Source organism: Zalophus californianus, chromosome 14, assembly GCF_009762305.2.
Source record: "Zalophus californianus isolate mZalCal1 chromosome 14, mZalCal1.pri.v2, whole genome shotgun sequence".
Lineage (NCBI taxonomy): Eukaryota > Metazoa > Chordata > Mammalia > Carnivora > Otariidae > Zalophus > Zalophus californianus.
Genome location: NC_045608.1, coordinates 6,271,595 through 6,299,072, shown reverse-complemented (window position 1 = coordinate 6,299,072; position 27,478 = coordinate 6,271,595). Strand labels below are relative to the sequence as shown.

At 40.5% G+C, this 27,478-nt stretch overlaps 1 protein-coding gene across 6 annotated transcripts; it reads left to right on the top strand.

The window, feature by feature from the left end:
- Positions 1-24,673, top strand: GTF2H3 (general transcription factor IIH subunit 3). 6 transcript variants are annotated; one of them, XM_027576068.2, is made up of 13 exons: positions 1-129; positions 2,818-2,897; positions 12,276-12,382; positions 13,594-13,760; positions 14,383-14,445; positions 15,524-15,553; positions 15,701-15,729; positions 17,914-17,988; positions 19,402-19,455; positions 22,310-22,378; positions 22,774-22,909; positions 23,018-23,054; positions 23,140-24,673. In XM_027576068.2, exons 1-13 carry the CDS (start codon positions 117-119, stop codon positions 23,207-23,209), a joined length of 930 nt encoding a protein of 309 aa, XP_027431869.1. In that variant the 5' UTR covers positions 1-116; the 3' UTR covers positions 23,210-24,673. The 6 variants fall into 6 exon arrangements, with proteins under 6 accessions (XP_027431869.1, XP_027431866.1, XP_027431865.1 ...); XM_027576062.2 differs by lacking the exon at positions 1-129 and adding an exon at positions 146-395; XM_027576067.2 differs by lacking the exon at positions 1-129 and adding an exon at positions 483-524.
- The last annotated feature ends 2,805 nt before the right edge of the window (positions 24,674-27,478 follow it).

Sequence of the window (27,478 nt, the reverse complement as noted above, 5' to 3'; positions counted from 1 at the left end):
GCGGCCTGGGCCAAGCCGCCTGCGGGTCACTCGGCAGCGCCGGAAGTCGGGGCGCGCAGGATCCGGGAGGAGCGCTTGACTGCTTGCTACCTGCCCGTCGGGGGAGCCTGGCCGCCATGGTGTCAGACGGTGAGGCGTGTGCGGGGAGGGACCCCCGACCCCGGGACTGGGCGGACTCGGCCTAGCCAGGACCGCCCAGATGGAGCATTATTTTGGGGGGCTGGGGCAATCTGTTTGGTCTTTAGAGGAGTAGCAAATGTGTTCATTTATTCAGTAAGTAGTTTTGAATGGCCTGTGTGTCAGGCGTTGTTTTATGCGCTGGGGAATACGGCAGAGAACATGGCAGTCAGGGGCCTTCGTGGAGGTTACAGTCTCGTGCGCGAGGCAGACGTCAGGCAAGTAAATCAGAACAACTTCGAAGGGTGACAGAGCTGTGAAGACAGCATACTGGGATGCAGCACTGCGTTGTGATTAGGGGGATGATCATGGAGGAGCTCCTTTAGAGAAGAGCCCGGGTGCTAAAAGTGAGTCTTGAATGACTGCAAAGGCCCTATATTACACTAAGACAGAAATGGGGGACTTGAGGGTAGAGGAAGGTGGAGAGACCTTCATTCATAAATTAAACTACCAGTTATAGAGTCTGATGCCTTTTTTTTTTTTTTTTAAGATTTTATTTATTTGAGAGAGAGCCGGTGCACGGGAGCGGGATGGGGGAGAGGGAGAGGGAGAAGCAGACACCCCGGTGAGGAGGGAGCCTGACTCCAGGCTGGATCCCAGGACCCTGAGATCATGACCTGAGCCAAAGGCAGATGCTTAACCGACTGAGCCACCCAGGCGCCCTGAGCCTGATGTCTTAAAGGAAAAAAGAGACCAGGGTGGTGGGAGTGAAGGGAGCTAGAGGGATGAGAGCAGAAGCTTAGGCAGATGCTTGGCCTTTGTGGGCCGTGATAAAGAGGTTGAACTTTGTTTGTTTTTTTTTTTAAAGAATTTTTTTTTTTTAAGATTTTATTTATTTATTTGACAGAGACTCAGCGAGAGAGGAAACACAAGCAGGGGGAGTGGGAGAGGGAGAAGCAGACTCTCCACGGAGCAGGGAGCCTGATGCGGGGCTCGATCCCAGGACCCTGGGATCATGACCTGAGCCGAAGGCAGATGCTTAATGACTGAGCCACCCAGGCGCCCTGCTGCCAGTGTTAGTTGTACGATACCATCCTGATTTTAGCAACTGTTAAATGTTTAAAAAAAAAAAAAAAAAGGAGAGGGCCCATGTCATAATTGGTGGAAGATGGCAGTAATATTTCCCTCAGTAGTTTGTTGTCAGCATGGAAGGGGATTATAGGATTACATATGCCAGTGGCTGATGTAAAGGAGGCTGACATTGGTGTTCTCTCAAATGGGGGAGCCAGGACCTGTTGGAAGACCTGGGGAGGGTTTTTGGAAGAAAGAGGTAGCATTGGTTTGGGGCTTTGTAGAGTAAATAGGATTTGGATGTGTGAGCAGAAATCAACGATGGAGTGGGGATTATCCTGAAGTAGGAGATGGAACTGCTGGAAGGAAAGTAAGGGGGGCAGGAAAGACATTATTGCTTTTTGCGATTAAAGGAGCATCCTGGGGTTTTCATAACAGCTGTACATATGGGTTCTCATGTCTGTCACCTCAGTTAGAATTTATAGACTTCCTTGAGGGCTTGAACCCAGTATCCCCAGCACCTAACACTGGTATTTAGTGTAAATGTTTGTTGAATGAATCAATGTGTTGTTAGCCTGTTTAGTTGTGTCTAACTTTGGAGAGTAGCCTATTCCTTTTCACGGTAAAATCTTTACATAGCAGTTGCTTTTCCCTCTTTGGTTTTCACCTTTTAAAAAGTGGTTCCTAGGGGCGCCTGGGTGGCTCAGTTGTCGAGTGTCTGCCTTCGGCTCAGGTCGTGATCCTAGGGTCCTGGGATTGAGCCCCGCGTTGGGCTCCCTGCTCAGCGGGAAGCCTGCTTCTCCCTCTCCCACTCCCCCTGCTTGTGTTCCCTCTCTCACTGTGTCTCTCTCTGTCAAATAAATAAATAAAATCTTAAAAAAAAAAAGCGGTTTCCTAATCACTGTTGGCCTTGCTGCTAGGTGATTTGATGGATTTGAGGCCAGACTGGTTCCTGGGTCTCCCTTCAGCCTCCTTGTGCCTGAAATTCTACTGCTGTTGAATATTAACCAGTTAGTCAGTGGGTTCTGTCCTTGAACAGACATTTAAAATGTGAATATTTTGGGTGCATTTAACAGGTATTTATTGAGCATCTACTATGTGCTAGGCAGTTGTGCCAGGAGCAGAAGATAAGCAATGACAAGACAGAGAAGAATCCCCCCTCACGGGGAGCTTACGTACTAATGCCTGAATGATGTAGTGGGACAGAAAGCTGGCAAGAGCCTGCTACGGGCCCACAGAGCTTTAAATCATTAAAAGCACTTGACCTTTGGGGCACCTGGGTGGCTCAGTTGCTTAAGCAGCTGCCTTCAGCTCAGATCATGATTCCAGGGCCCTGGGAGCCTGCTTCTTCCCTGCCTGCCGTTGCCCCTGCTTGGGCTTGCTCTCTGTCTCTCTCTTTCTCAGTCTGGTTCTTTCAGTGTCAAATAAATGAATAAAACCCTTAAAAAAATAAAAAGTAAAAAAAAAAAATAAAAGCACTTGACCTTTGATTAATTTCATGATTGTAGAATGATAAACATGTAAAGGCATGTGGTGGTGCTTGCTGTGGGTTTAATTTACAAATTGGGAGTGTTGGCTTGGATACGCTTTCATGAGGCTAATGTGTTTATTTTTTGTTAATATTTTCAGAAGATGAATTGAATCTTCTAGTTATTGTAGTTGATACCAACCCAATTTGGTGGGGAAAGCAAGCATTAAAGGAATCTCAGGTAAGATTGCTGGAGGAGGACTGTGGATAATTCTGGTTTAACTGTGTGTTTATAGTGCTTTTTTAAAAATCAGCTTCATTAAAAAAAATCACCTTTATTAAGGCATATTTTACATACCATAAAATTCATCCTTTATAATGTACAATTCAGTGTTTCTTTAGTAAAAATCACAATAAAAGAGTGTAACCATCACTGTACTTTCATTTTACTTATTTTTATTTTTTTATTTTTTTGTGTTTAAGAATCATTTAATTGAAACTCAGAGTACACTTTTGTAAAGAATAATCAGAGAAACCACCCATGATGGAGAAACAATGAAATATTCAGGGTAAAACTACATTTCTTTTTTTTTAATTTCTTTTTATTTTTTTTCCTTTATTATGTTAGTCACGATACAGTACATCATTAGTTTTTGATGTAGTGATTCATGAGTCATTGTTTCCGTTTAACACCCAGTGCTCCATGTAGTACGTGCCTGCCTTAATACCCATCACTGGGCTAACCCATCCCCCCACCCCCCTCCCCTCTTAAACCCTCAGTTTGTTTCTCAGAGCCCATAGTCTCTCATGGTTCATCTCCTCCTCCAATTTCCCCCCCTTCATTTTTCCCTTCCTTCTAGTGTCCTCCATGCTATTCCTCATGTTCCACAAATAAGTGAAACCATATGATAATTGACTTTCTCTGCTTGACTTATTTCACTTAGCATAATCTCCTCCAGTCCCATACATGTTGATGTAAAAGTTGGGTATTCATCCTTTCTGACGGCTGAGTAATATTCCATTGTATATATGGACCACATCTTCTTTATCCATTCATCTGTTGAAGGGCATTTCGGCTCTTTCCACAGTTTGGCTATTGCAGACATTGCTGCTATGAACATTGGGGTGCATACAGCCCTTCTTTCCACTACATCTGTGTCTTTGGGGTAAATACCCAGGAGTGCAATTGCTGGGTCACAGGGTAGCTCTATTTTTAATTTTCTGAGGCACTTCCACACTGTTTTCCAAAGTGGCTGCACCAGTTTGCATTCCCACCAACAGTGTAAGAGGGTTCCCCTTTCTCCACAACCTCTCCAACATTTGTTGTTTCTTGCCTTGTCAATTTTCGCCATTCGAACTGGTGTAAGGTGGTATCTCAGTGTGGTTTTGATTTGAATTTCCCTGATGGCTAATGATGATGAACATTTTTTCATGTGTCTGTTAGCCATTTGTATGTCTTTGGAGAAGTGTCTATTCATGTCTTCTGCCCATTTTTTGACTTATTTGTTTTTTCGGTGTTGAGTTTGAGAAGTTCTATATAGATCTTGGATACCAGCCCTTTATCTGTAGTGTCATTTGCAAATATCTTCTCCCATTCTGTGGGTTGCCTCTTTGTTTTGTTGACTGTTTCCTTTGCTGTGCAGAAGCTTTTTATCTTGCTGAAGTCCCAAAAGTTCATTTTTGCTTTTGTTTCACTAGCCTTTGGAGATGTATCTTGAAAGAAGTTGCTGTGGCCGATGTCAGAGAGATTACTGCCTCTGTTCTCCTTTAGGATTTTGATGGATTCCTGGCTCACATTGAGGTCTTTCATCCATTTTGAGTTTATCTTTGTGTAGGGTGTTAGAGAATGGTTGAGTTTCATTCTTCTGCATGTGGCTGTCCAATTTTCCCAGCACCATTTATTGAAGAGACTGTCTTTTTTTCCATTGCATATTTTTTCCTGCTTTGTCGAAGATTATTTGACCATAGAGTTGAGGGTCCGTATCTAGGCTCTCTATTCTGTTCCGTTGGTCTATGTGTTTGTTTTTGTGCCAGTACCATGCTGTCTTGGTGATCACTGCTTTGTAAGATAGCTTGAAATTGGGCAACGTGATGTCCCCAGCTTTGTTTTTCTTTTTCAACATTTCCTTGGCGATTCGGGGTCTTTCTGATTCCATACAAATTTTAGGATTGTTCGTTCCAGCACTTTGAAAAATGTCATTGGAATTTTGATCGGGATGGCATTGAAGGTATAGATTACTCTGGGTAGGGGCGCCTGGGTGGCTCAGTTGGTTAAGCGACTGCCTTCGGCTCAGGTCATGATCTCAGGGTCCTGGGATCGAGCCCCGCATTGGGCTCCCTGCTCAGCGGGAAGCCTGCTTCTCCCTCTGACCCTCCCCCTGCTTGTGTTCCCTCTCTTGCTGTCTCTCTCTCTCTCTGTCAATTAAGTAAATAAAATCTTAAAAAAAAAAAATTAGATTGCTCTGGGTAGCATAGGCATTTTCACAATGTTTATTCTTCCGATCCATGAGCATGGAATGTTTTTCCATCTTTTTGTGTCTTCTTCAATTTCTTTCATGAGTGTTCTGTAGTTCCTAGAGTATAGATCCTTATCTCTTTGGTTAGATTTATTCCGAGGTATCTTATGGTTTTTGGTGCTATTGGAAATGGAATCGTTTCTCTAATTTCTCTTTCTACAGTTGCATTGTAAGTGTATAAGAAAGCAACTGATTTCTGTGCATTCATTTTGTATCCTGCCACATTACTGAATTGCTGTATGAGTTCTAGTAATTTGGGGGTGGATTCTTTTGGGTTTTCCACATAAAGTATCATGTCATCTGCGAAAAGAGAAAGTTTGACTTCTTTGCCAATTTGAATACCTTTTATTTCTTTTTGTTGTCTGATTGCTGTTGCTAGGACTTCTAGTAATGTGTTGAACAGTAGTGGCGAGAGTGGGCATCCTTGACGTGTTCCTGATCTTAAGGGAAAGGCTCTCAGCTTTTCCCCATTGAGGATGATATTCGCTGTGGATTTTTCATAGATGGATTTTATGAACTTGAGGAATGTTCCCTCTATCCCTATACTCTGAAGAGTCTTAATCAGGAAAGGATGCTGTAATTTGTCCAATGCTTTTTCTGCATTAATTGAGAGGCCCATATGGTTCTTCTCTCTTCTCTTATTAATGTGTTCTATCACACTGATTGATTTGCGAATGTTGGACTACCCTTGCATCCCGGGGATAAATCCTGCTTGGTCGTGGTGGATGATCCTTTAAATGTATTGTTGGATCCTATTAGCTACGATTTTGTTGAGAATTTTGGAATCCATATTCATCAGGGATATTGGGCTGAAATTCTCCTTTTTGATGGGGTCCTTTGCCTGGTTTGGGGATTAAGGTAATGCTGGCCTCATAGAATGAGTCTGGAAGCTTTCCTTCTGTTTCTGTATTTTGAAAAACAGCTTCAGGAGAATAGGTATTATTTCTTTGAAAATTTGATAGAATTCCCCAGGGAATCCATCAGGCCCTGGACTCTTGTTTTTTGGGAGGTTTTTGATCACTGTTTCAATCTTGTTCCTGGTTATTGGCCTATTCAGGTTGTCAGTTTCTTCCTGTTTCAGTCTTGGGAGTTTATAGGTTTCCAGGAAGGCATCCATTTCATCCAGATTGCTCAGTTTATTGGCATGTAGTTGTTGATAATAATTTCTAATAATTGTTTCTATTTCCTTGGTGTTAGTCGTGATCTCTCCCCTTTCATTCATAATTTTATTAATTTGGGTCCTTTCTCTTTTCTTTTGGATAAGTCTGGCCAGTGGTTTAACGATCTTATTAATTCTTTCAAAGAACCAGCTTCTAGTTTCGTTGATCTGATCTACTGTGTTTCTGGTTTCTAATTCATTGATCTCTGCTCTAATCTTATTTCTCTTCTAATGCGTGGCTTAGGCATCGTTTGTTGATTTTTCTCTAGTTCTTTAGGGTGTAGAGTTAGTTGGTGAATTCAGAATTTTTCTATTTTTTTTGAGTGAGGCTCGGATGGCTGTGTATTTCCCCCTTAGGCCCACCTTTCAATTTCATTTTAGAACATTTCTATCACCCTAGAAAGTTCCCTCATGCCTGTTCAGTCACTGCTTCTACCCTCCCGAGTTGCAGGCAACCACTGATCTGCTTTCTGCCTCTATATTGCCTTTTCTGGACATTTAAAATAGTCCATGCAATAGGTAGTCCTTTAAAAAAAGTCTGTTTTGAGGGGCGCCTGGGTGGCTCAGACGGTTAAGCGTCTGCCTTTGGCTCGGGTCATGATGCCAGGGTCCTGGGATCGAGCCCCACATCGGGCTCCCTGCTGAGCAGGGAGCCTGCTTCTCCCTCTTCCTCTGCCTCTGCCTGTCGCTCTCCCCCTGCTTGTACTCTCTCTCTCTCTCTCTCTGTCAAATAAAAAATAAAAAATCTTAAAAAAAAAATCTATTTTGAAATGTTTTATTTTGAAATAATTATAGACTCCTAGGAAATTGTAAGAAAAAAAATGGTAACAGAGGGGTTCCGTGTACCCTTGCTCCAGCTTCTCCTAGTGGTAGCATCTCATGTACCTAGAGTCCAATAGTGAAACCAGGAAATTGACATCAGTACGCTCTTGGGACCTTACTCAGATCACAGCAGTTTTACTTGCACTCATGTATATGTGTGGTTCTGTGCTGTCTTATCATGTGTATACATTTGTGTAACCACCACCTCGGTCAAGACAGAACTGTTCCATCACACACAGGAGCTCCCTAGTGCTCCCTTTATAGATGCTACCCCTTTGTAGCCAGTCCCTGGTCCTGAACCGTGGTAGATACTGATCTACTACTGTTCTCCAGCGCTTTAGTTCTGTAAATAGTTCATAAAGTGTTTTTGAGGTTGTTTATTTTTTTCACTCAACAGAATGCCCTTGATTGTTTCAGGTTGTTTCGTGTATCAGTTTGTCCTTTCTATTGCCAGGTGGTATTCCAGGGTATGAGATACCACAGTTTGTTCCTTCACTCACCTGGGAAAGCTCTACATTTGCATTGTTTTTTTCAGTTGTTGGCTGTTACATAAAAGGCTGCTCTGAAAATTTGTATAGACGTTTTTGTGTGGATGGAGGTTTTCATTTCTGTGGGATAAGCATCCAGGATTGCAACTGCTAGAACATATGTCCTGTGTTTGGCTTTATAAGAAACTGCTACACTGTTCTCTAGAATGGATTTACATTCCCCCCGGCAAAGTGTAAGAGATGCAGTCTCTCCCTCCCCTCATTCGATGCTGACGTGTTTTTGTACTAGCTGTTTTCATAGTTGTGTAATGATCCCTTATTGTGGTCTTGATTGCATTTCCTCAGTAGCTGGTGATGTTGCACGGCTTCTCATAGGCTTGTTGCCCATACAGATAAGCCTCCTGAGATGTCTGTGCATGTCCTGTGTCCATTTTCTAGTTGGATTGTTGGGTTATGTTTAACGACTGAGTTTTGAGATTTCTTTATGTATTTGAGATATAAGCTCTTCGTCAGATATCTTGTTTGCAGGTATTTTCTCCCCATCTTTAGCTTGTCTTTTCATCCTCTTCTGGTGATCTTTCACGGAGCAGAAGGTCTTTAATTTTGGTCAAGTCCAGTTTCTCAATATTTAAAAAATATAGCCTATGCTTTTGGTGCTATAAGAATTCTCAACCTTGCTCTACGTCATAAAGATTTTCACTGGTGTCTTCTGTGAAAAGTTTTACATTTAAATCCACAATCCAGGGACACCTGGCTGGGTCAGTTGGTAGAGCCTGTGACTCTTTTTATTTTTTTATTTTTTTTAAGATTTTATTTATTTATTTGAGAGAGAGAGAATGAGAGACAGAGAGCACGAGAGGGAAGAGGGTCAGAGGGAGAAGCAGACTCTCCGCTCAGCAGGGAGCCGATGTGGGACTCGATCCTGGGACTCCAGGATCATGACCTGAGCCGAAGGCAGTGGCTTAACCAACTGAGCCACCCAGGCACCCGAGCCTGTGACTCTTGATCTCGGGGTTGTGAGTTTGAGCCCCACATTGGGTGTAGAGATTACTTAAAATCTTCAAAAAAATCTACAATCAATTTTGAGTTAATTTTTTAAAAAGATTTTATTTGTTTACTTTTAGAGAGAAAGCACTCAGGGGTAGGGACAGAGGGAGAGGGAGACAGAGAGTCTTAAGCAGACTCCATGCTGAGTGCGGGGCCCGACGTGGGGCTTGATCTCACAACCCTGAGATTACGACCCCAGCTGAAACCAAGAGTCAGTTGCTCAACCAGCTGCACCCAGGTGCCCCCATTTTGAGTTAATTTTTTAATCTGTGAAATTTAGATTGAGGTTCATTATTTTGCCTGTGTATAATCCAATTTTTGAACAGATTACTCTTTCTCCACTGAATGGCTTTTGCAGCCTTGTCAAAAATCACGTAGGTATACATGTGTGGGTTTATTTCTGGGTGCTCTTTCTCTTCCCTTGATCTATTTATGTGTCTCTCCCTCTACCAGTACCACAGAGTCTTGATTACGATAGCTACATAGTAAGTCTTGGGCTCCAGCAGGCTGATTCCTGCGACTTGATTCTCCTTTCTCAAAATTGTTTTTTAAACTATTCTAGTTCCTTTGCCTTTCCATATAAATTTTAGAAAGAACTTGTCTATGTCTATAAAAGATCTTATTGGCATCTTGATAGGAATTAGGTTAAACCTGTTTATCAATCTGAGGACATACTCAGCATAGCCTTGCTATGTCTCTGTTATGTCAGGTCTTCCAATCCACAAATACAGTACACCTCTCCATTTGTTTAGGTCTTGGTTTTTTTTTTTTTTTTTTTTTTGATCTTGATTTCTTTCATTAGCATTTTATATATTTTTTAAACATTTTTTAAAAAAGAGTTTTTAAATTTATTTGACAGAGAGAGGGAGAGAGCACAAGCAGGGGGAATGGCAGGCAGAGGGAGAGGGAGAAGTAGGCTTCCCGCTGAGCAAGGAGCCCGATGTGAGGCTCGATCCCAGGATGCTGGGATCATGACCTGAGCTGAAGGCAGATGCTTAACCAACTGAGCCACCCAGGTGCCCTAGCGTTTTATATTTTTTATCAGAAAAGTCCTGTAGAGGGACGCTTGGGTGGTACAATTCTCCAGTGAAATTGGGCCTGGAGTTTGCTTTTTGGGGAAGTTTAACTATGATTTGATTTTTTTAATAGTTATTAAACTATTTGAAGGATATTTTTCATATTGGGCGAGTTTTGGTTTAGGTAATATTTCGATCTTGTTTTTTTCCACTTAATGTAATGTTTTTGAGGTTCATCCATGTTGGTGGTTCCTCTTTATTACTGAATAGTATTTTATTGCATGGATGTACTTATTTATCTATTCATGGACATTTGGATTGTTTCCACTTTTTGACTATTCTGAATAATGCTGATAATTCTCAAACAAGTCTTTGTGTGGACATACGTTTGCATTTCTCTTGAGTAGATGCCTGTGAGTTGAATTGCTGGGCCACGTGGTAGGTTTAGATTTAACTTTAAAATGCTGCCAGACTTAAAAAGTGGGTATGCCATTTTCCATTCCCTTGAGCCGTGTGTGAGTTCCAGCGTCTTCACATCCTTGCCAACACCTGTCTGTCTTTTTTGTTATAGTCATTCTAGTAAGTAGATAGTGGTATCTCGTGGTTTTAATTTGCATTTCTTTAATGACTATTATATATAGATAGATATTGTGTATATCTGTTATGTATGTAGTACATGCTTATAGGCTGTCCTTTTATTTTCTTAGTTGAAAAGCATATTCAGTTATTACACCCAACTTTTAAATTGGGCTGTTTGTTTTCTTATTCCTGAGTTATAAGAACTCTTTATGTATTTTGAATACAAGTCTTTTTTCAAATATATGATTTACTATTTTCTCCTAGTCTATGACTTTATGGCTTGTCTCTTCATTTTCTTAATGGTGTCTTGTTTAAAATCAAGGGGTGCCTGGCCAGCTCAGTCAGTGGAGCATGTGACTCTTAATCTCAGGGTCATGAGTGCAAGCCACACTTGGGGCATAGAACCTACTTAAAAAAAAAAAAGCAAAAGAAAAGTCAAAGTTAAAATAGCTTTATCAAGATATAATTGACATGCAGTGCACAGCACATATTTGAAGTGTTTGGTTTGTTATGTTTTTGTATATGTATACATTCGTGAAATTATCACTGCAATCAAAATAACGAACATATAAATCTGTCACCCCCAGACGTTTCTTCACATTCCTTTGTAATTTATTCTAACCACTTCTCTCTGCTTGTCCCCACCCCCAGGCAACCACTGATCTGTTTTGTCATTATAGATTAGTTTGCATTTTTGGAATTTTATATAAATGGAATTAAACAATACGTAGTGGGATTACTTTTGGTCTGGTTTCTTTACTCAGCATAATTATTTTGAGATTTGTCTTTGTTATTACAGTAATTCATTCCTTTTATCGTTGAATTATATTCCATTTTATAGATAGAACAGCACATCACTGCATATTACCCTGTTACTCTCCAAGAATACTGTTTTATTTTGAACTCTCAGTGGTATATGAGAATGCCTTTTTTTTTTTGGAACCCACACGAGATGTTCTCTTTCCTTATTTTATCTTTTGCCAATATCATGTACCATAAAAGCTATCTCAATTTGCTTTTATTTATTTATTTATAAGATTTTATTTATTTGACAGAGAGAGAGACAGCGAGAGAGGCAACACAAGCAGGGGGAGTGGGAGAGGGAGAAGCAGGCCCCCTGCAGAGCAAGAAGCCTGATGCGGCCGATCATGACCTGAGCCCAAGGCAGACGCTTAACGACTGAGCCACCCAGGCGCCCCTCAATTTGCTTTTAGTGTATTTGATGACCCTTTGTATTTTTCCCTTGGGGCATTGCCCATTTTCCTCTCCTTTTTTTTTTAACTGATTGTGGACACTCTTTATATTAGAAGGTTAATCTTTTGCCTGTCACATGTTGATATTATATTTTCCCAGTTTGTAATTTGCCTTTCACTTTTGTTTACATTTTTTTGCCGTATGGAAATTTTAATAGGTTTGGTTTATGGTTTTTTTTTAATAAAGTGGAATTTATCAGTGTTTTATTTGCTGCCAGAAGTATCCTTTTCTTTAAGAGAAACATGCTTTATTCCAGGTTTATAAAAATATCCACGTACATTTTTTAGTAATATAGTACTTATGAGAATGTAAGCTCCATGAAAGAAGGGATCTTTGCCTGACACATAACACACATAACAGGGGCTTAGCATACTTAGTGAGTGAATGAATTGAAAACTTTTACAAATCACCAATTTAATCAATATGTATTAATCATCTACTCTGTGTGTAGTAATAATTTGCTAGTAATTTTATCACAGAATATGTGACATGTTTGCTTTCCTTAAATGTTTGCAGAAAATATTTGTGGAATGATGTAGAAATCATCTCATATAAGTAAAATTAGAAAACTAGTTTTCAAGTGTTTTTGCTTATGGCTTTGGAGAAGGGAGCTCCTGAGCAAATTTTTAGCAGTGAATAATGGTCTACAATTTAAATGAAATCTTTATCATTTCAAGACCTAACCTAGTTATTTGGATAGCTACTTTACCTTTTCTAATGTTTTCTGTTTTTCAACAGTTTACTTTATCAAAATGCATAGATGCTGTGATGGTACTGGGAAATTCTCATTTATTCATGAATCGTTCCAACAAACTTGCTGTGATAGCAAGTCACATTCAAGAAAGGTATGACCTTAGTGATTACTCTGCCTATTCAGTGCTTAACATTTGTGAGGTTTTTATGCCAGTCAGCATGTACTATTCCTTTTCTGTGTTGCAGAATTTTTTTTTAATGTAGCATTGAGCAAGACTAACAGCATCAAGAATCAGTACATGTACATTTTGATAGAAATGAATATTGGAAACCTCATTAGCTGGTATCTAATAGATTTGCATCTTGTGCACATGTAACTTACTCAGGTTCAACCATATGGTAGGCAAAAAACAGGGAGAATTATCAAGCAAGGCTGGCAGCTCCTATTACTGTTCTTTGCGTGAGTCTGCCCCAGGTGGGCAGGTGAAATGGGAAGTGTGATTCTCTTCAGGATGGGTGCATAGGTTTGCAGATGCTTTGCAAACATGACCATGTATATGGTACATATTTTCACCATATTTACTTTTCATGTATACGCTGACCACAGAATCATATTCTCCATGTAAGACACGGCTCTTCTATGTCTTGATTAAATGTCACATCTTGGTAGAAGTGACTCTTGTGTACCAGCGTATTTCATATGAGGTCAGTGGATAGTTCTCAAATATCTCATTTCTTAGGGCTGCTCTCTTTGGTGTGTTGAAAGAGCCTGTGGGCCACCAGTTAAGTGCTCCTGCTCCCATGATCACCATGCATTTTTCTCAGAGTTGAATGAAAAAGATGATACCGATTTGGTTAAGACATCAAAAGAAAAACTGTAAAAAGCAAAGTATTCCAACTTTTAGAAAAATCAAATACGTGTTTTTACAGGATTACTATAAAAATCATGAAGCCCTAGGAGAATCTTTTCAGGGACCCTTGGAGCAGATTTTTATTACTGGGGTAGATAAATATACCTCAAATAAAAAACTGGTTGTAAGTTAGAATTTGGTATGACTCTCTTCCCAGTTGGCATCTGAGAAAATAGAATGAGAACGACCCTGAAGCATTTCAAGAGACTGGGACCCAGCACACACTTTATTTCCTCTCATTTGTTAGAAAGCAGTGGGATCACTAAAACATTCTCTGGTGGTAGACTCATGTTTGCCAATTTGCCTGTTTTATACATTTCTTAAAAATAAATTTATTACAGAGTCTTGTGAGGCAGAATTGGTGTGGTTGGTTGGTTGCTGAATTTCATCTGAATGTTGAGTGAGGACAGAGTCCTGGTGTAACTCAGTGTTTTCTCCCCTCACTGTTTCAGTCGATTCTTATATCCTGGAAAGAATGGCAGACTTGGAGACTTTTTTGGAGAGCCTGGCAACCCTTCTTCTGAATTCAGCCCCTCAGGGAGCAAGGACGGGAAATATGAGTTGTTCACAGCAGCGAATGAAGTTATTGCTGAAGAGATTAAAGATCTCATGACCAAGAGTAACAGCTTTCTTTCTCCATTATTATTTTACAATTGCAGTTGCATGTGGTGGTCCTTGAGGCTTTAAGTCCAGAGATTTGGGGTTCCTGAGAGATTTACTTGTGTTCTCTCTCTTCTTTTGTAAAATCATTTTCCTCAAAGCCTGTGCCTTGTTTACCTGCCTCGCCAGCATCTCACGCTGTCCACCAGCCTGTACTTCTTGAAACATACTCTTAGCATCTCACGATATCCTTTTGACTTGTTTTTCCTCTGTTTTTGGACCATTCTTCCATTTCTGACTTTTCTTTTATCTTGTCCCATAAAAAATAGGTTTTTTAATTCTGCACATTATTTTCTTAGTTTTTCTTCCTCTGTGTGTTTTCATCCACTTGTCTTTAATTATCATTTCTATGTGAACACTTCCCAGTCTTTGTCTCTAATCCAGCCTTTCTTTCACCAAGTGTCTGCACGTAGATGCTCCACGGCGTGGCTCACGCGCCCAGACCAGTTTCCTTATCTTCCCCCCCCAGCTGTACCACCATTTCCACTCCTAGTTTCTGACACGCCCATCCACCTACTTTTTCAAATTCAGAGCTTTCATTTTTGACCCCTTTCTGCTCATATTTTTTTTTTTTTTTGCAGGTGACATAAAGGGTCAACATACAGAAACGCTGCTGGCAGGATCCCTCGCCAAAGCTCTTTGCTGTATCCTTGGTGTTCTAGTTACTCAGAAGGTGGCTTCTGAATATCTTAACTTGTGATAATTTTTAGAACCTTGGGTGTCCATATTAAGGAAAAGCATGAATATTCTAAAGTGGTCGGTAACCAAAAAATAGTTTATCTTGGCTTTGGAATATTTTTAAGATAAGCTGTAAAAATTAGAAATGGAAAGAAAACTCTTGTTTCTCTAGTATGTCCTTCTGCTCACAACAAATTCTTCAGGATGCTTGTATCTTGCTTTGACAAATTGGGGAGGGTGTTTGTTTTTTCCACCTTCCTTAAGTTAGGAGCAGTGTGTTTGGTATTTATAAAAACCATTTAGTGATCCTGAGGGTTAATAAATGAGTGGTTTCTCCAGAGGCCCACAGGTTATTTGCACTTAGCATAGAGTGAACAACACTGTCCTAAGCATGTTGATGTTGTCTGTCTGTGTGATGTTCTCCCAGTCTTTAAAAAAAAAAAAAGATTTTATTTATTTACTTGAGAGAGAGCATAGAGAGAGAGAGAGACAGGGAGAAGCAGACTCCCTGCTGAACAAAGAGGCTGACGTGGGACTCATTCCCAGGACCCTGAGATCATGACCTGAGCTGGAGGCAGATGCTTAACCGACTGAGCCACCCAGGCGCCCCTGTATTCTCCCTGTCTTGTGTAATTTAATTTCTTTGTTTTGGAAAGTATTGAGTGATTCCTGTGCCCTAGACTTTGGGGGTGCCGGGTCATGTGTGTATGGTTTTCACATTTGTTATCTGGCTTATCGATTTACTTGTCATCCCAGTATTCAAAGCTAGGGTGTGGTGGATAATCACAGAAGGATAAATCTTGGTAATTTTAATTTTCTGGGACAGAGGTCATGTTTTGGTCAGGTTACAAAGCTCAGTTGATTGCAGTTGGTAATTGGAAACCCCTAATTACTCTTGTGTGTTTATCATGGGAAATAGAGCATTTCTTTTTTCAGCTAGGTGGATACTGGATTTATTTAAAATTTGAGGTTATTTTTCTGTTTACTATAAATCTTCATGAAATTAAATAATATTTTAAAATTCCTTAATGCTAAAAAAATCAGACATTCATAGAATGAGCAAGGATGTTAAAGGTAGGTGTCTGTGTTTTTTTGTAAGATCTGGAATCCTTATTTTACTGCTATAATTTTGGTGGACTGTTTGAAAATACTGGTAATAAAACCTTGTAACATGTTTAATAAGATTCAGTTAAATTGTAATCTGTCTTTATCTCTTTATAGATAATCAGGAAATGAAATCAAGGATTTTGGTAAGATTAAAAAAATCAGTACTATGTTTATATACCAACTATAACCAATTAGAAAGCATAATGGGAAGTAAGACCCATTTATAATAAATACGAGTATCCAGAATAAATTAGCAAGCGATGTGTAAAATTGATTATGATGAAAAACAAATTCTGAGAGACATAAGAGAATTGAAAGAATGGCCGTATTTTATTCTTAGATGTCAGTTTTTCCAAAGTTAAACTGTAAATTCAATGCAATCTCAGAATTTTTTTTAAAAGATTTTATTTATTTAGAGCATGCATGTCATGGGGGCAGAGCGGGGGAAGGGGAGAGGGCGGTGGACAGAGGAAGAGGGAATCTGAAGCCGACTCCATGCCAAGTGCTTTAAGAAATTCAACAGTAAGGGGCGCCTGGCTTGCTCAGTTGGTAGACTTGTGTGACTCTTGATCTCGGGGTAGTAAAGTTCGAGCCCCATGTTGGGTGTGGAGATTACTTAAAATCTTAAAAAAAAATTTTTTTTTTCAATAGCTTATCTGGAAGAATAAATCAATGAGAATAGCCAGGTGCTTTCTGAAAGAGAATAATAAGCAGGAACTTGCTGTTAGGCCTTAAAACACATGGCAAAGCTACAGTAACAGTGTGGTTCTGGGGCAGTAGTTGGCCCAGGGTAAATGGGGAAGACTAGACTCCAGAAATAAAATCAGGTCCACAGAGGAGTTTGACTTGTGGAAAGGAAGAACTTAAGTTAGTGGGAAGAAAATGAATTATCAGTTAAAGGTGCTGGGCCAATTGGTTGGCCATCTGGGGGAAGACAAAGTTAGATCTCATTGCTCACACCTAAGTAATTCTAGTAAAGGTCAGACATGTCACTGGAAAAGTTCAAGTCATAGAAGTGCTGAAAGAAAATACCTGTTTATAATCTCAGGTTGGGGAGGAGCTTGCTGAGCATGATGTGAAGCTTAAGACCTCAAGAAAATCAAATCCCCAAAACAAGGATGAAAGAGAAGCTATTAGGAAAAGTATTTTCAGCATAGCTACCCGACAGAGGATTAATTTAGTAGTTTTAAAATGAAGAAAAGCTCTTATCAATTAAATTTTATTTATTTTTTTATCTTACTCATTTACTTTTTTAAGTAGGCTCCATGCTGGCCGTGGAGCCCAGCTCGGGGCTTGAACTCATGACCCTGAGATCAAGACCGGAGTTGAGCTCAAGAGTTGGACACTTAACCAGCTGAGCCACCCAGGCACCCTGCCCTTACCAATTAAATTTTAAAAGTTAAGGTTTACTCTAAAGAAATAGGTAGAAAACATAAGCAGCCTGCAAAAGAAGAAATGCAAATAACCAGTTAGCATTTGAAAATACATGCAGCCTTACTGGTAAGCAAAGAAATAGAAACATCCAGTAACATGGTTTTCATTGTTTGCTTCTTGCTCAGCACAAATGGGCAGTTCCCAGCGTTGATGGCAGGATTGGGGATGGGTTATTCTCTTGCATTGCCAACGGGAGGGTAAATTGGTACAACTTTTTTGTAGGAACGTTTGGTAACCTCTATCAGGAGGTATACCTTAGCAATCGCCCTGATTATTTTAGGAGCTAGTCAGAGAGTTGTGTAAAGCGTATATGAGAATGTTCACCAGAGCATTGTCTAAAACAGGATTGGAAGCTGCTTCAGTTTCCTCTATAGATAATTGGTTCAGCAGTGGACTCTATGAAGTTAGCACAAAGGATGATATACATCCAAATTCATTGATACAAGATTCCCCACTCCCCCAGATACTGTGGAACCAAAAAGCAAGTTGCAGCAGTGCCTGGCTGGCTCAGTGTGGGTAGAGCGTGTGACTCTTGATCTCAGGGTTGTGAATTTGAGCCCCATGTTGGGTGCAGAGTTTACTTAAAAAAAAAAAACAAAAAAAAAAACAGGTTGCAGAGCACTAGATAATCATCCCGGGGTGTGTCTGTGTGCGCGGGTGTGTGTGCGTGTGTGTGCATGCGTGCACGCACCCACCTAGGTGCTGTCTGGAACTATTAACAGGGACTATCTCTTGGAGGGTAGGGACTGGGGAGGTTCTTGCAGTCATCTTTACGCTGTATGTATTATTTAAGAATGGTAACTGGGCAGGCAGATTAGAAAAGCTGCGTTGGTTGTGTTTGCAGTGAGAACTCGGGTGTGCCTGTGAGGTGTTCATGCGGATATGATTTTTAGGTGATTAAGGCTGCAGAAGACAGTGCGCTGCAGTATATGAACTTCATGAATGTCATCTTTGCAGCACAGAAGCAGGTGAATTGGGAGCATCCCTTTTTTTTTTCTTTTTTTTTTAATATTTATTTGAGAGAAAGAATGAGAGAGAGAGCATGAGAGGGGGGAGGGTCAGAGGGAGAAGCAGACTCCCTGCTGAGCAAGGAGCCTGATGCGGGACTCCAGGATCATGACCTGAGCCAAAGGCAGTCGCTTAACCAACTGAGCCACCCAGGTGCCCATTTTTTTTAGTTTTAATTTAAATTCCAGCACAGTTAACATACAGTGTTATATTAGTGTCAGGTGTGCCCTATCGTGATTCAGCGCCCCCATGCACCACCTGGTGCTCATCATGACACATGTACTCCTTAGTCCCCATCACCTGTTTCCCCTACCCCCCTCCCCTCTGGTGACCATCAGTGTGTTCTCTATAGTTAAGAGCTTGTTCTTGGGTTGCCTCTCTCTTTCTCTCCCCCCGCCCTTGGGAGCCTTCTTTTAGAAAATATTTGTTTCATAATGAATTTTATTTTTTGAATGACCTACATACAGAGATATTTTGACTAAATGGCCTTATCAGTGGATGAAGAATCTGGAATTCATATTTTAAACTAATCATTTCTCAGTTTTGGGTCCTGGACCCCATGAATCTTATGGATTCCCAGAAAAAGGTACACTGAAACATTTGCCTATGGTTTCATGGTATTTGTGTAACCCCGTTTAGCACATCCTTGGACCTCAGGCTAAGAATCCCTAGTTTACAGTTTTGCTGTGTGCCTTGCCTCAATTCCTCTATCTCTTTGCTTTAGGGAGGTCTTACCAAGAATTTATATTTTTTATTTTGCAGATAATTGAATGAATTTACACTAATTCAAATGAATTATCACTAATACATTTTCTTTGATATGTTTAAAAAATAAGCTTTCTTAAAACTTAAGTTTTGGGACACCTGGTTGGCTCAGATGGTTAAGCGTCTGCCTTCGGGTCAGGTCACAATCCCAGGGTCCTGGGACCGAGTCCTGCATTGAGCTCCCTGCTCAGCGGGGAGCCTGCTTCTCCCTCTGCCTCTCTCTCTCTCTCTGTCTCTTATGAATAAATAAATAAAAATCTTTAATAAAAAAACACTTAAGTTTTAACCCAAAATGCTACCATATTCATGCCTAGTATTCTCTGTGTTGGAGCAGCAGCATGATGTAGTGAAAAGACCATGGGCTTTGGGGACAGACAGACTGGGGGTGACAGCACTGCCCCTCCCCCCCGGCTCTGTGACCACAGCCTGGCCAAGGCCTGGGTGCTTCAGCTGCAAAATGCAGATTGAATATCTGCTTTGCAGAGTTATTCTGCATATCAAATAAGCTGTTTTAAGAATAGTCTAAAAAAAAAATAGCACATAGTAGGTTCCCAGTGTAAGTCAGTATTTCTATTATTCCTATAATGTTTTTGGAATGTTCATTTCAGAATATTTTGATTGATGCCTGTGTTTTAGACTCGGATTCAGGACTCCTCCAACAGGTACGTGTTCAGTGGAAGTGTGGTGTTGGTGGTCAGGGGAGCATGGTGTGTTCTCTTTATTGTTAAATGTCTGTCACCAACCTTCACACATTTTTAGGAATTAGCCTGTGTGATGCTGTTGCTTAGAGCACTAACATCTCTCTGGTCCTTATTTTTTTATTGAAGTAAGTTGACACACAATGTCACATTAGTTTCAGGTGTACAACTCTGGTTCCTTCAGAATTTTTATTTACGTTTTACATAATGATTGATTCTGTAAAAGTGAGTCATATATTGAAATGAAGTCAAGCAACACAGGAAAGTATTTTTTAAAGGGGTAAAAAATCCCTTTAGATCCTATCATCTTAAAATTACCGTTGCTAATATTAGGTAAAGAGCATAACAGATCTTTATAGGTATAGATGGAAGAATGGATCGCTAAGCAGAGGATTTTATAAAGCTAGGATCATACCCCAGATCTATGCTGTCCTATATAATAGTTACATGGCCGTTGAGCTCTTGAAATGAGTCTGGTGAATTGAGGTGTACTGTTAAGTGTAAAACACACACTGAATTTCAAAGACTTAATATGAAGAACAGAATGTAAAATAAAGATTTTTATATTGATTACATATTAAGCTGATAATACTTTGGATATACTGAGTTAAACAAAATGTTATTAAAATTAATTTTATCTTCTTTTTTCCTTTTTTTATGTGGCTAGAAAAATTAAGTATCACATGTTGCCCATATTTTATTTCTCTTGGACAGCACTGTTAGATGTTGCTTTTCAGTCAAATATATGAAACTGCAAACTAAGGTAACCAGAAAGGGGAAAGAAGAAACAAATAAGACTGAAGAAATTGCTGAACTTTTGATAAATGTTTTTTTAGACCACAAGAAATATTCTTTGCTAAAAGATGAGTTAAAAGCACAAAACTGGGAAATGCTGAGTTTAGGATACTGCCGAGGACACAGAGTGGGAAGGGGAGATATGATTAGAAAGTATACTAATGTTAGAGGTTCCAAATTGTCCTATTTCTTAAGCTTGATGGTAGATACACGGCGTTCGTTTTATTTAAACCACACTTACATGTTACGTATATATATATACTCATGCACATATGGTTATAGTTCAGAATTAAAAAATCGAAAAGGTTGAATACATTTTTTAACTGCACATTTCACTCTACACAGTGTCTGCTAACTCCTAGAAGATCTTGGCTATACCCTGAGTTTAAATGCTCTGCCTCCCCGACCCTCACATTGCTATGTCTGGGCCAGATGCAGGCTCTCTGTGTTCCAGACTTGCATAGTCAGCTGCTCAGGCAGCGTCTTCCCTTGGGCATCCAGCAGCATCTCCACTTTAACTTGTCTGAAGCAGAACTGACTTTTTCCATGCTGCCTCCCAGGGGCCTCCCCATCGCAGCAAGTGGCAGCTCAGTTCATCAGCCAAAAATCCAAGCCAAAATCCTGACTCTGCCTTGTTTCTTCTCTTCCTCCCTTTCCAACCCATTAGCCAATCCTTTTGACTTGATCTTTGAAATAGTCCCTGAATCCCACCGTATGTCTTCTCCTTCGTTGCTACCCCTCAAGTGGAGGATTATAGTGTCTGTTAACTGGTCTCTATTTCTATGCTTACCCTGCCCACTGAAGTCCGTTCTCAAGACAGTCAGAATGAAGCTTTCAAAATATAAATCAGATCTTGTCACTCACCTGCTTAAAACCCTCGCATGGCATCTCCTCACACGGAGACTAAAACCCAGGGTTCTGCCATGGCTGTCTGTACCCCCTGCACAATATGGTTTCTGGGTATCTCTTTGTCTCCATGGAATCTCCCTCTTTACTCCACCCACACTGGGCTCCTTGCTATTGCTTTAAAACTATAGGCCCGCCACCGCCTAAGGGTGTCTGTGTTTGCTGTTCCCTCTGCTTCTAAGGCTTCTCCTCAGATATTTGCTTGGTCTACTCCCTGCCCTCATTTGGGTCTCTGCTTCTGTGTCACCTCTTCAGAGAAGCCTTCCCTGGCCATCCAGTGTCACTCCCTGTCCCCTTACCCAACTTCAGTTGTCTTCATAGAAGTGATCATAACCTCTGACATTATTTCTGCATTTACTTAACTGATTGACTCTCTGTCTTCCCCCTGCTTGCACCCAAGTGTCCATCAGTGGATGAATGGAGTTAAATAAGTTGTGGTATAACCATACGATAGAATATTATTTGGTCATAAAAAGGAATAAAGTACTGATCTTGCCACAGTGTAGATAAACCTTGAAAACATGATGCTAAGGGAAAATTGTACAAGCCCATTTATCCGAAATGTCCAGAATAGGCAAATCCATGGAGATAGAAAGTGGGTCACTGGTAGCCTAGGGGTAGGGGGTTGGGAATAACTGCTAATGGGTATGGGGTTTCTTTTTGGGGTGAGGAAATGTTCTGGAACTAGATAGTGGTGACAGTTGCACCACTCTGAAGACAGTAAAAAGTAGTGAAGCCCACACTTTAAAGGGTGAATTTTATGGCCTGAGAATGATCTCAAGACTGTTGTTAAAAATATAATGAAACTGAGTAAACGCGGCCGGAATAAAAATTTCATCAGTAGCAAACACAGAGGAGAAAGGGCATGCACTGTGCTCCGCTAAGGTCTTCAAAGGGTGCAAGAGTGTGCTGCCTGTGGGAAAAATAGTTGAACACCTTGAGAGGCAGCAGGAAGTTTCTGGTCCTCACGCACCCTTGGGAAACCATGCCCTTTTGATTGGCATCGTCATATCCCCCTCTCCTTTGAAGACCCGAAGCATTGCTGGTGAGAATTACATCTCTCTGGAAAAGCTAAGCGAGGGCCGGTTTGGCAGAGAGCCCTTTGGGTGTCTTGCAGGCTTGTGACATCACGGGGGGACTATACTTGAAGGTGCCTCAGATGCCGTCCCTTCTGCAGTATTTACTGGTAAGGAAACTAACACCTTGCCCCTGGTGAGGGGGCTCTGGGTGAGCCCCTCTCTCCCGGGGAATGAAGGGGAGCACAATGGCTGATGCTAGTAAGTGAGAGAGGAAGTAGATGGGTGCTAGAAGTGGACACTTCGGGTCGTCCTCGAAGGCAGCTGCATACAGACTGTTGTAGGAGGGTTCGGACGACAGTGGCTGCTTGGGGAGGTGCTCCATAACTGCGGAATGAATAACGCGATTCTTGATGGACTCCTAAGGAAAATCCTAATTTATTATTTACCTTAGTGTTTACTGGCTAGTATCTGATACCTGTGTTGCAACTTCTGATTATTTTCCCCCATGTTTTAAATAAAATTTCCTTGCCCCTCTCTCTCTCTCTCTCTTTTCTTTTTTTAGTGGGTTTTTCTTCCTGATCAAGATCAGAGATCTCAGTTAATCCTCCCACCCCCCGTTCATGTGGACTACCGGGCAGCTTGCTTCTGCCATCGAAATCTCATTGAAATTGGCTATGTTTGTTCTGTGTGCTTGTCAAGTAAGTTCAAGTACAGAGTTTTCTGTGTTGGGGGTGGGGGTGGCAGAAAATAAGTCAACTGGGTGTTTTTTTTCAACATCCTGTTTGTTTTGTTTTTCACATTTACAGTATTCTGCAATTTCAGTCCTATCTGTACGACGTGCGAGTAAGTATCCCTGGGCTGGTGTGGCTGGCTCACGCGGGAGAGATTCAGAGCTCCTAAGAGGGTCTTCCTCTCTGTCTCGTTACAGGACAGCCTTTAAGATTTCTCTGCCTCCTGTGCTGAAGGCCAAGAAAAAGAAACTGAAAGTGTCCGTGTGATCATACGACCCCCCCAGTCTTTTAGAGCCTATTAATAGAAATTGTATGGTGGAATTTTAGGAGGCCCTGAAAAAAATACAGTGCGTGTGGGATAATTTTGAATCAAGTTTCTTACAGGAAAGATTTCTAGACCATTATCCTCATGCTGTGCTTTTGGGGGACTGCTTTATTTGAGGGGGTCATTCTGTGCAATCTTTTCTGACTGGTTTTTGTCCACAGAGGGAGAAGAAAGCACAAATTAGTGACTTTTTTCTTTCTTTCTTTCTTTTTTTTTTTTAATGAGATGATCACTTTGCCAGTCAGTCTAGCCTGACTGATTGTAGGCTTTTGACTGTAGCCGAGTCTGGGTTCTGCCTGTGAAATGTACAACCGGTGAAATTTGAGCACAGTTCTGGAAAAAGCAACCATGCAGTAATGGCATTAATCCACATAGACCATCTTCCTTGAATCAACAGCTGACTTTGACAATAGTCCTGTAAATATCATCCTTATTGTCTAAGTTGAGATTTAGCTTCAGATACTAGCAGATAGTTTTGCTTTTGTCTGCCATCACTGCGCGTTTGGACATAGTCATCCACGTAATAACTGTTTGTCGCTGCATAAGTACAAAGTCTGATCTTAAGTGAGTGAGGAGAGAGGGTGTGGTACCCTGGCAACGACTTTCTTTTCAGAGATAGTTGTGTGAAGAGCTTATGTGTGAAAGCCAGTGTCTGGGTTTGGAGGGGGAATTTCTTGGTGGAGAATGGATTCTTTATGGTTCAGTACTGTCCCCCAGATAGAATTCTTTCCTTTTGTAATGAGGAAAAAAAAAGCATTAATATTGGAGAACTGTTCTCTAGAACAAGTGCGATAGGTTCAAAAGAAAAATTATTTGTAATTTCAACAAGAAAAAACTTATTTTTCTGTGTAACCTTGAGGTTATTAGAAGTCTTCAAATTCCATCACAGTGTAAGAAGAGTTTTCAGGAGTGGTGGCTGGTTTGGTTTGTTTTTAAACGTATATTGACAAAAACCCATTTGTGTACACAACTTTGTATGTAAGTAAGATTTTAATTTTCTCTTTCTACCATCTCAGAAGCTGAGTCTCATTTAAGTAATTTGGTGTTTGGCTAGATGATTTCAGGTAGATTTTGTACTTTGGATTTATAATTTTGTTAAATTCACACAGGTTTTGGTTATCACTTGGCAAATATTTGTTAATCCTTGAGTTTGAGAATCTTATTTGTCTTTCAGAAATAATATTTAATATTTCACAGCCTAAGTGTAATGGAAATCACTGTTTTAAGTCTAGAAAGTCATCAGATATCTAAAAGATGAAGAATTTCAAAGAAGCTGATCAGGTTCTTGTTACTACTTTTTTGTTTGAGATGTTTTGTGTACTGGCTTAATTCTGTTTAGGTTTTATTTTTAACTGTTGTGTTTATGGTTTATATAAATTTTTATAATAAAATAATTTAAATTTTCACATTTGCTTGTTTATTTCATGCTAATTCAGCTTACCTTCAAGTTTGTACTTTAACTGGATTTGGTCAAATGTTAATTTTTTATTCAGCTCTGGAGAACTTTTATTTTATTAAGTAAGCTTTATGCCCAGTGTGGGGCTTGAACTCACAATCCCAAGATCCAGAGTCACATGCTGTACTCAATGAGCCAGCCAGGTGCCCCTGAAGAACTTTAATTTAAAATCTTGCTAAAACTATATATGAAAATATTGTTACAAATACTGCATAATAATAGATTGGTATGAAGTATTTAATACAAAGTTTCTAAGTATGAAACTATTAGAAGAAAGATTTGATGTTTGCTTGTAATTTTATATTGGGAGCAAGGTTAGCAAAATTTTAAATATTTGGTATTTTCATTGGTTAAAGCAAGCTAGTATAATGTATGTTTTAATGTCATAAAAGTAGGACATTTATTATCTCAAGAGTTAATTTTAAAACCATGAAATTATTCTCTTATAAATAGATAGCTGTGACTATCCAGTCTGCTTTCTAAAGGCAGTCCCTTGGGCTACCTTCTGTAGGTAAGTCCACAAAAAGATTCCTGCTCCCTTGCTTTTTTAAAAAAAGTTATTTTGGGGGCGCCTGGGTGGCTCAGTCGTTAGGCGTCTGCCTTCGGCTCGGGTCATGATCCCAGGGTCCTGGGATTGAGCCCTGCATCGGGCTCTCTGCTCGGGGGGAGCCTGCTTCTCCCTCTCCAACTCCCCCTGCTTGTGTTCCCTCTCTCTGCTGTCTCTTCCTCAAGTGAATGGATAAAATCTTAAAAAAAAAAAAAAAGTTATTTTGTTTTTCAAATAATCCAAACATGATTTGTAAGGCTGTTAGTAATTCCTGGAAGAGTGCATGGAATGCTTCCAGCAGTAATGGAGAAGAGAGTAAATATACCAATGACATTTTTATATGAGAAGTACAGTATTTAAAAACCAGGGCTTTTCATTAATAGTTGAATTACATTTTATGCCTACATTTTATATTAATAGAATTGATTACAAATCACTTTAAGAAAAGTTTTCTAATTAATCTTTAATAATGTCATTGTACCTCACAAATGACATTTTTTTTTTACTTTTGAAGCCCCTCCCCCCCCTTTTTTAACTGTAATGCCCTAGAATTCCGCAGTTCATTCCACTACTGGCTAAATAGCTTAATGCAACCAAAAGCAGAAAATAAAAACATACTTTTAATAAGTACTATTTTTTCTGATTAGAACAGAAAACAATTGTATGCTTTTTAAAGAAAAGAAAGTACATAAAACTAGGGGGGAAGGGGCGCCTGGGTGGCTCAGTTGTTAAGTGTCTGCCTTCGGCTCAGGTCATGATCCCAGGGTCCTGGGATTGAGCCCCGCATCGGGCTCCCTGCTCCGAGGGAAGCCTGCTTCTCCCTCTCCCACTCCCCCGCTTGTGTTCCCTCTCTCACTGTGTCTCTCTCTGTCAAATAAATAAATAAAGTCTAAAAAAAAAAAAAAAAAAACTTGGGGGGGGGAGAAAAAGAGAAAACCCGCTTTAATCATTCCTCCACCACACACCCAGAATTGGGAGGGTTAGAGAATCCCTGTGAATTACTATCTAGTGCATTTTTCCTTTCTCTTTCTTTCTTTTTTTAGATTTATTTATTTATTTTAGAGAGAGCAGGGGGAGGGGCAGAGGGAGAGAGAATCTCAAGCATACTCCCTGCTGAGGGAGGAGACTGGCGCAGGGCTTCATCCCACGCATGACCCCAAGATCATGACCTGGGCCGAAAACAAGAGCTGGACTCAACCGACTGAGCCACCCAGGTGCCCCCGGTGCATTTCTTTACTGTAGCAGGATGTCGCAGCTGGAAGAATTGACAGGTTTATCTGTTGTTTGGTAAGGAAAGGACGGTCTCCAACTGACCTAAAACAAAAATGTTCCTATTTTGAGTGTCTGATGAGTGATATTTGCCAATACAGGTAACTATGGTACTAACGATGCCTACCTACAGTATGTGACAACATGGCAATAATATTAAGGTCTAGCAAAGTAGAACTCAGTGAGGATAAAGATCTGTAGTTTGTTTATTTATTTATTTATTTAAAGATTTTATTTATTTATTTGACAGGGAGAGACAGCGAGAGAGGGAACACAAGCAGGAGGAGTGGGAGAGGGAGAAGCAGGCTTCCCGCGGAGCAGGGAGGCCCACGCAGGGCTTGATCCCAGGACCCCGGGATCATGACCTGAGCCGAAGGCAGACGCTTAACGACTGAGCCACCCAGGCGCCCCAAGATCTTTAGTGTATTTAAAACACCCCCACGAACATTTGTGTTTGCCTAAATTACTTTCTCATGTTTCCCCTCGATGTAAAAGCATTTTGACCCAGGGATTACAAGTAATTCAAGACAGTGATTTTGACCCAGGGATTACAAGTAATTCAAGACAATGATTTTGACCCAGGGATTACAAGTAATTCAAGACAACGATTTTCCTTAATGAAAACGCTTATTACTCTCCTGTTAAGGAATAGTAAATAACAGCAATGTGTCTGACAACCCTCCTGCTCCTAACGTTCTCCCAGGCTTTAGTCCCAGATAGCAAGAGATATAAACACTGCAGTTCTCCTAGAGCTGATGTGCGGGGTGGTGGCCGGGATTTCCTGCCAGTAGTACGCTGCACAAATCCCACGATTTTGCAAGAGTGTAAGAACAAAGCAAAGCTCAGTGCAAGGCATTTGTAGAACCTCAGCTTTCATAATGTTAGGTTTGCTGATCAACTAATACGGCAAACATTTATTTGGCATTTGCTGTTATCAGG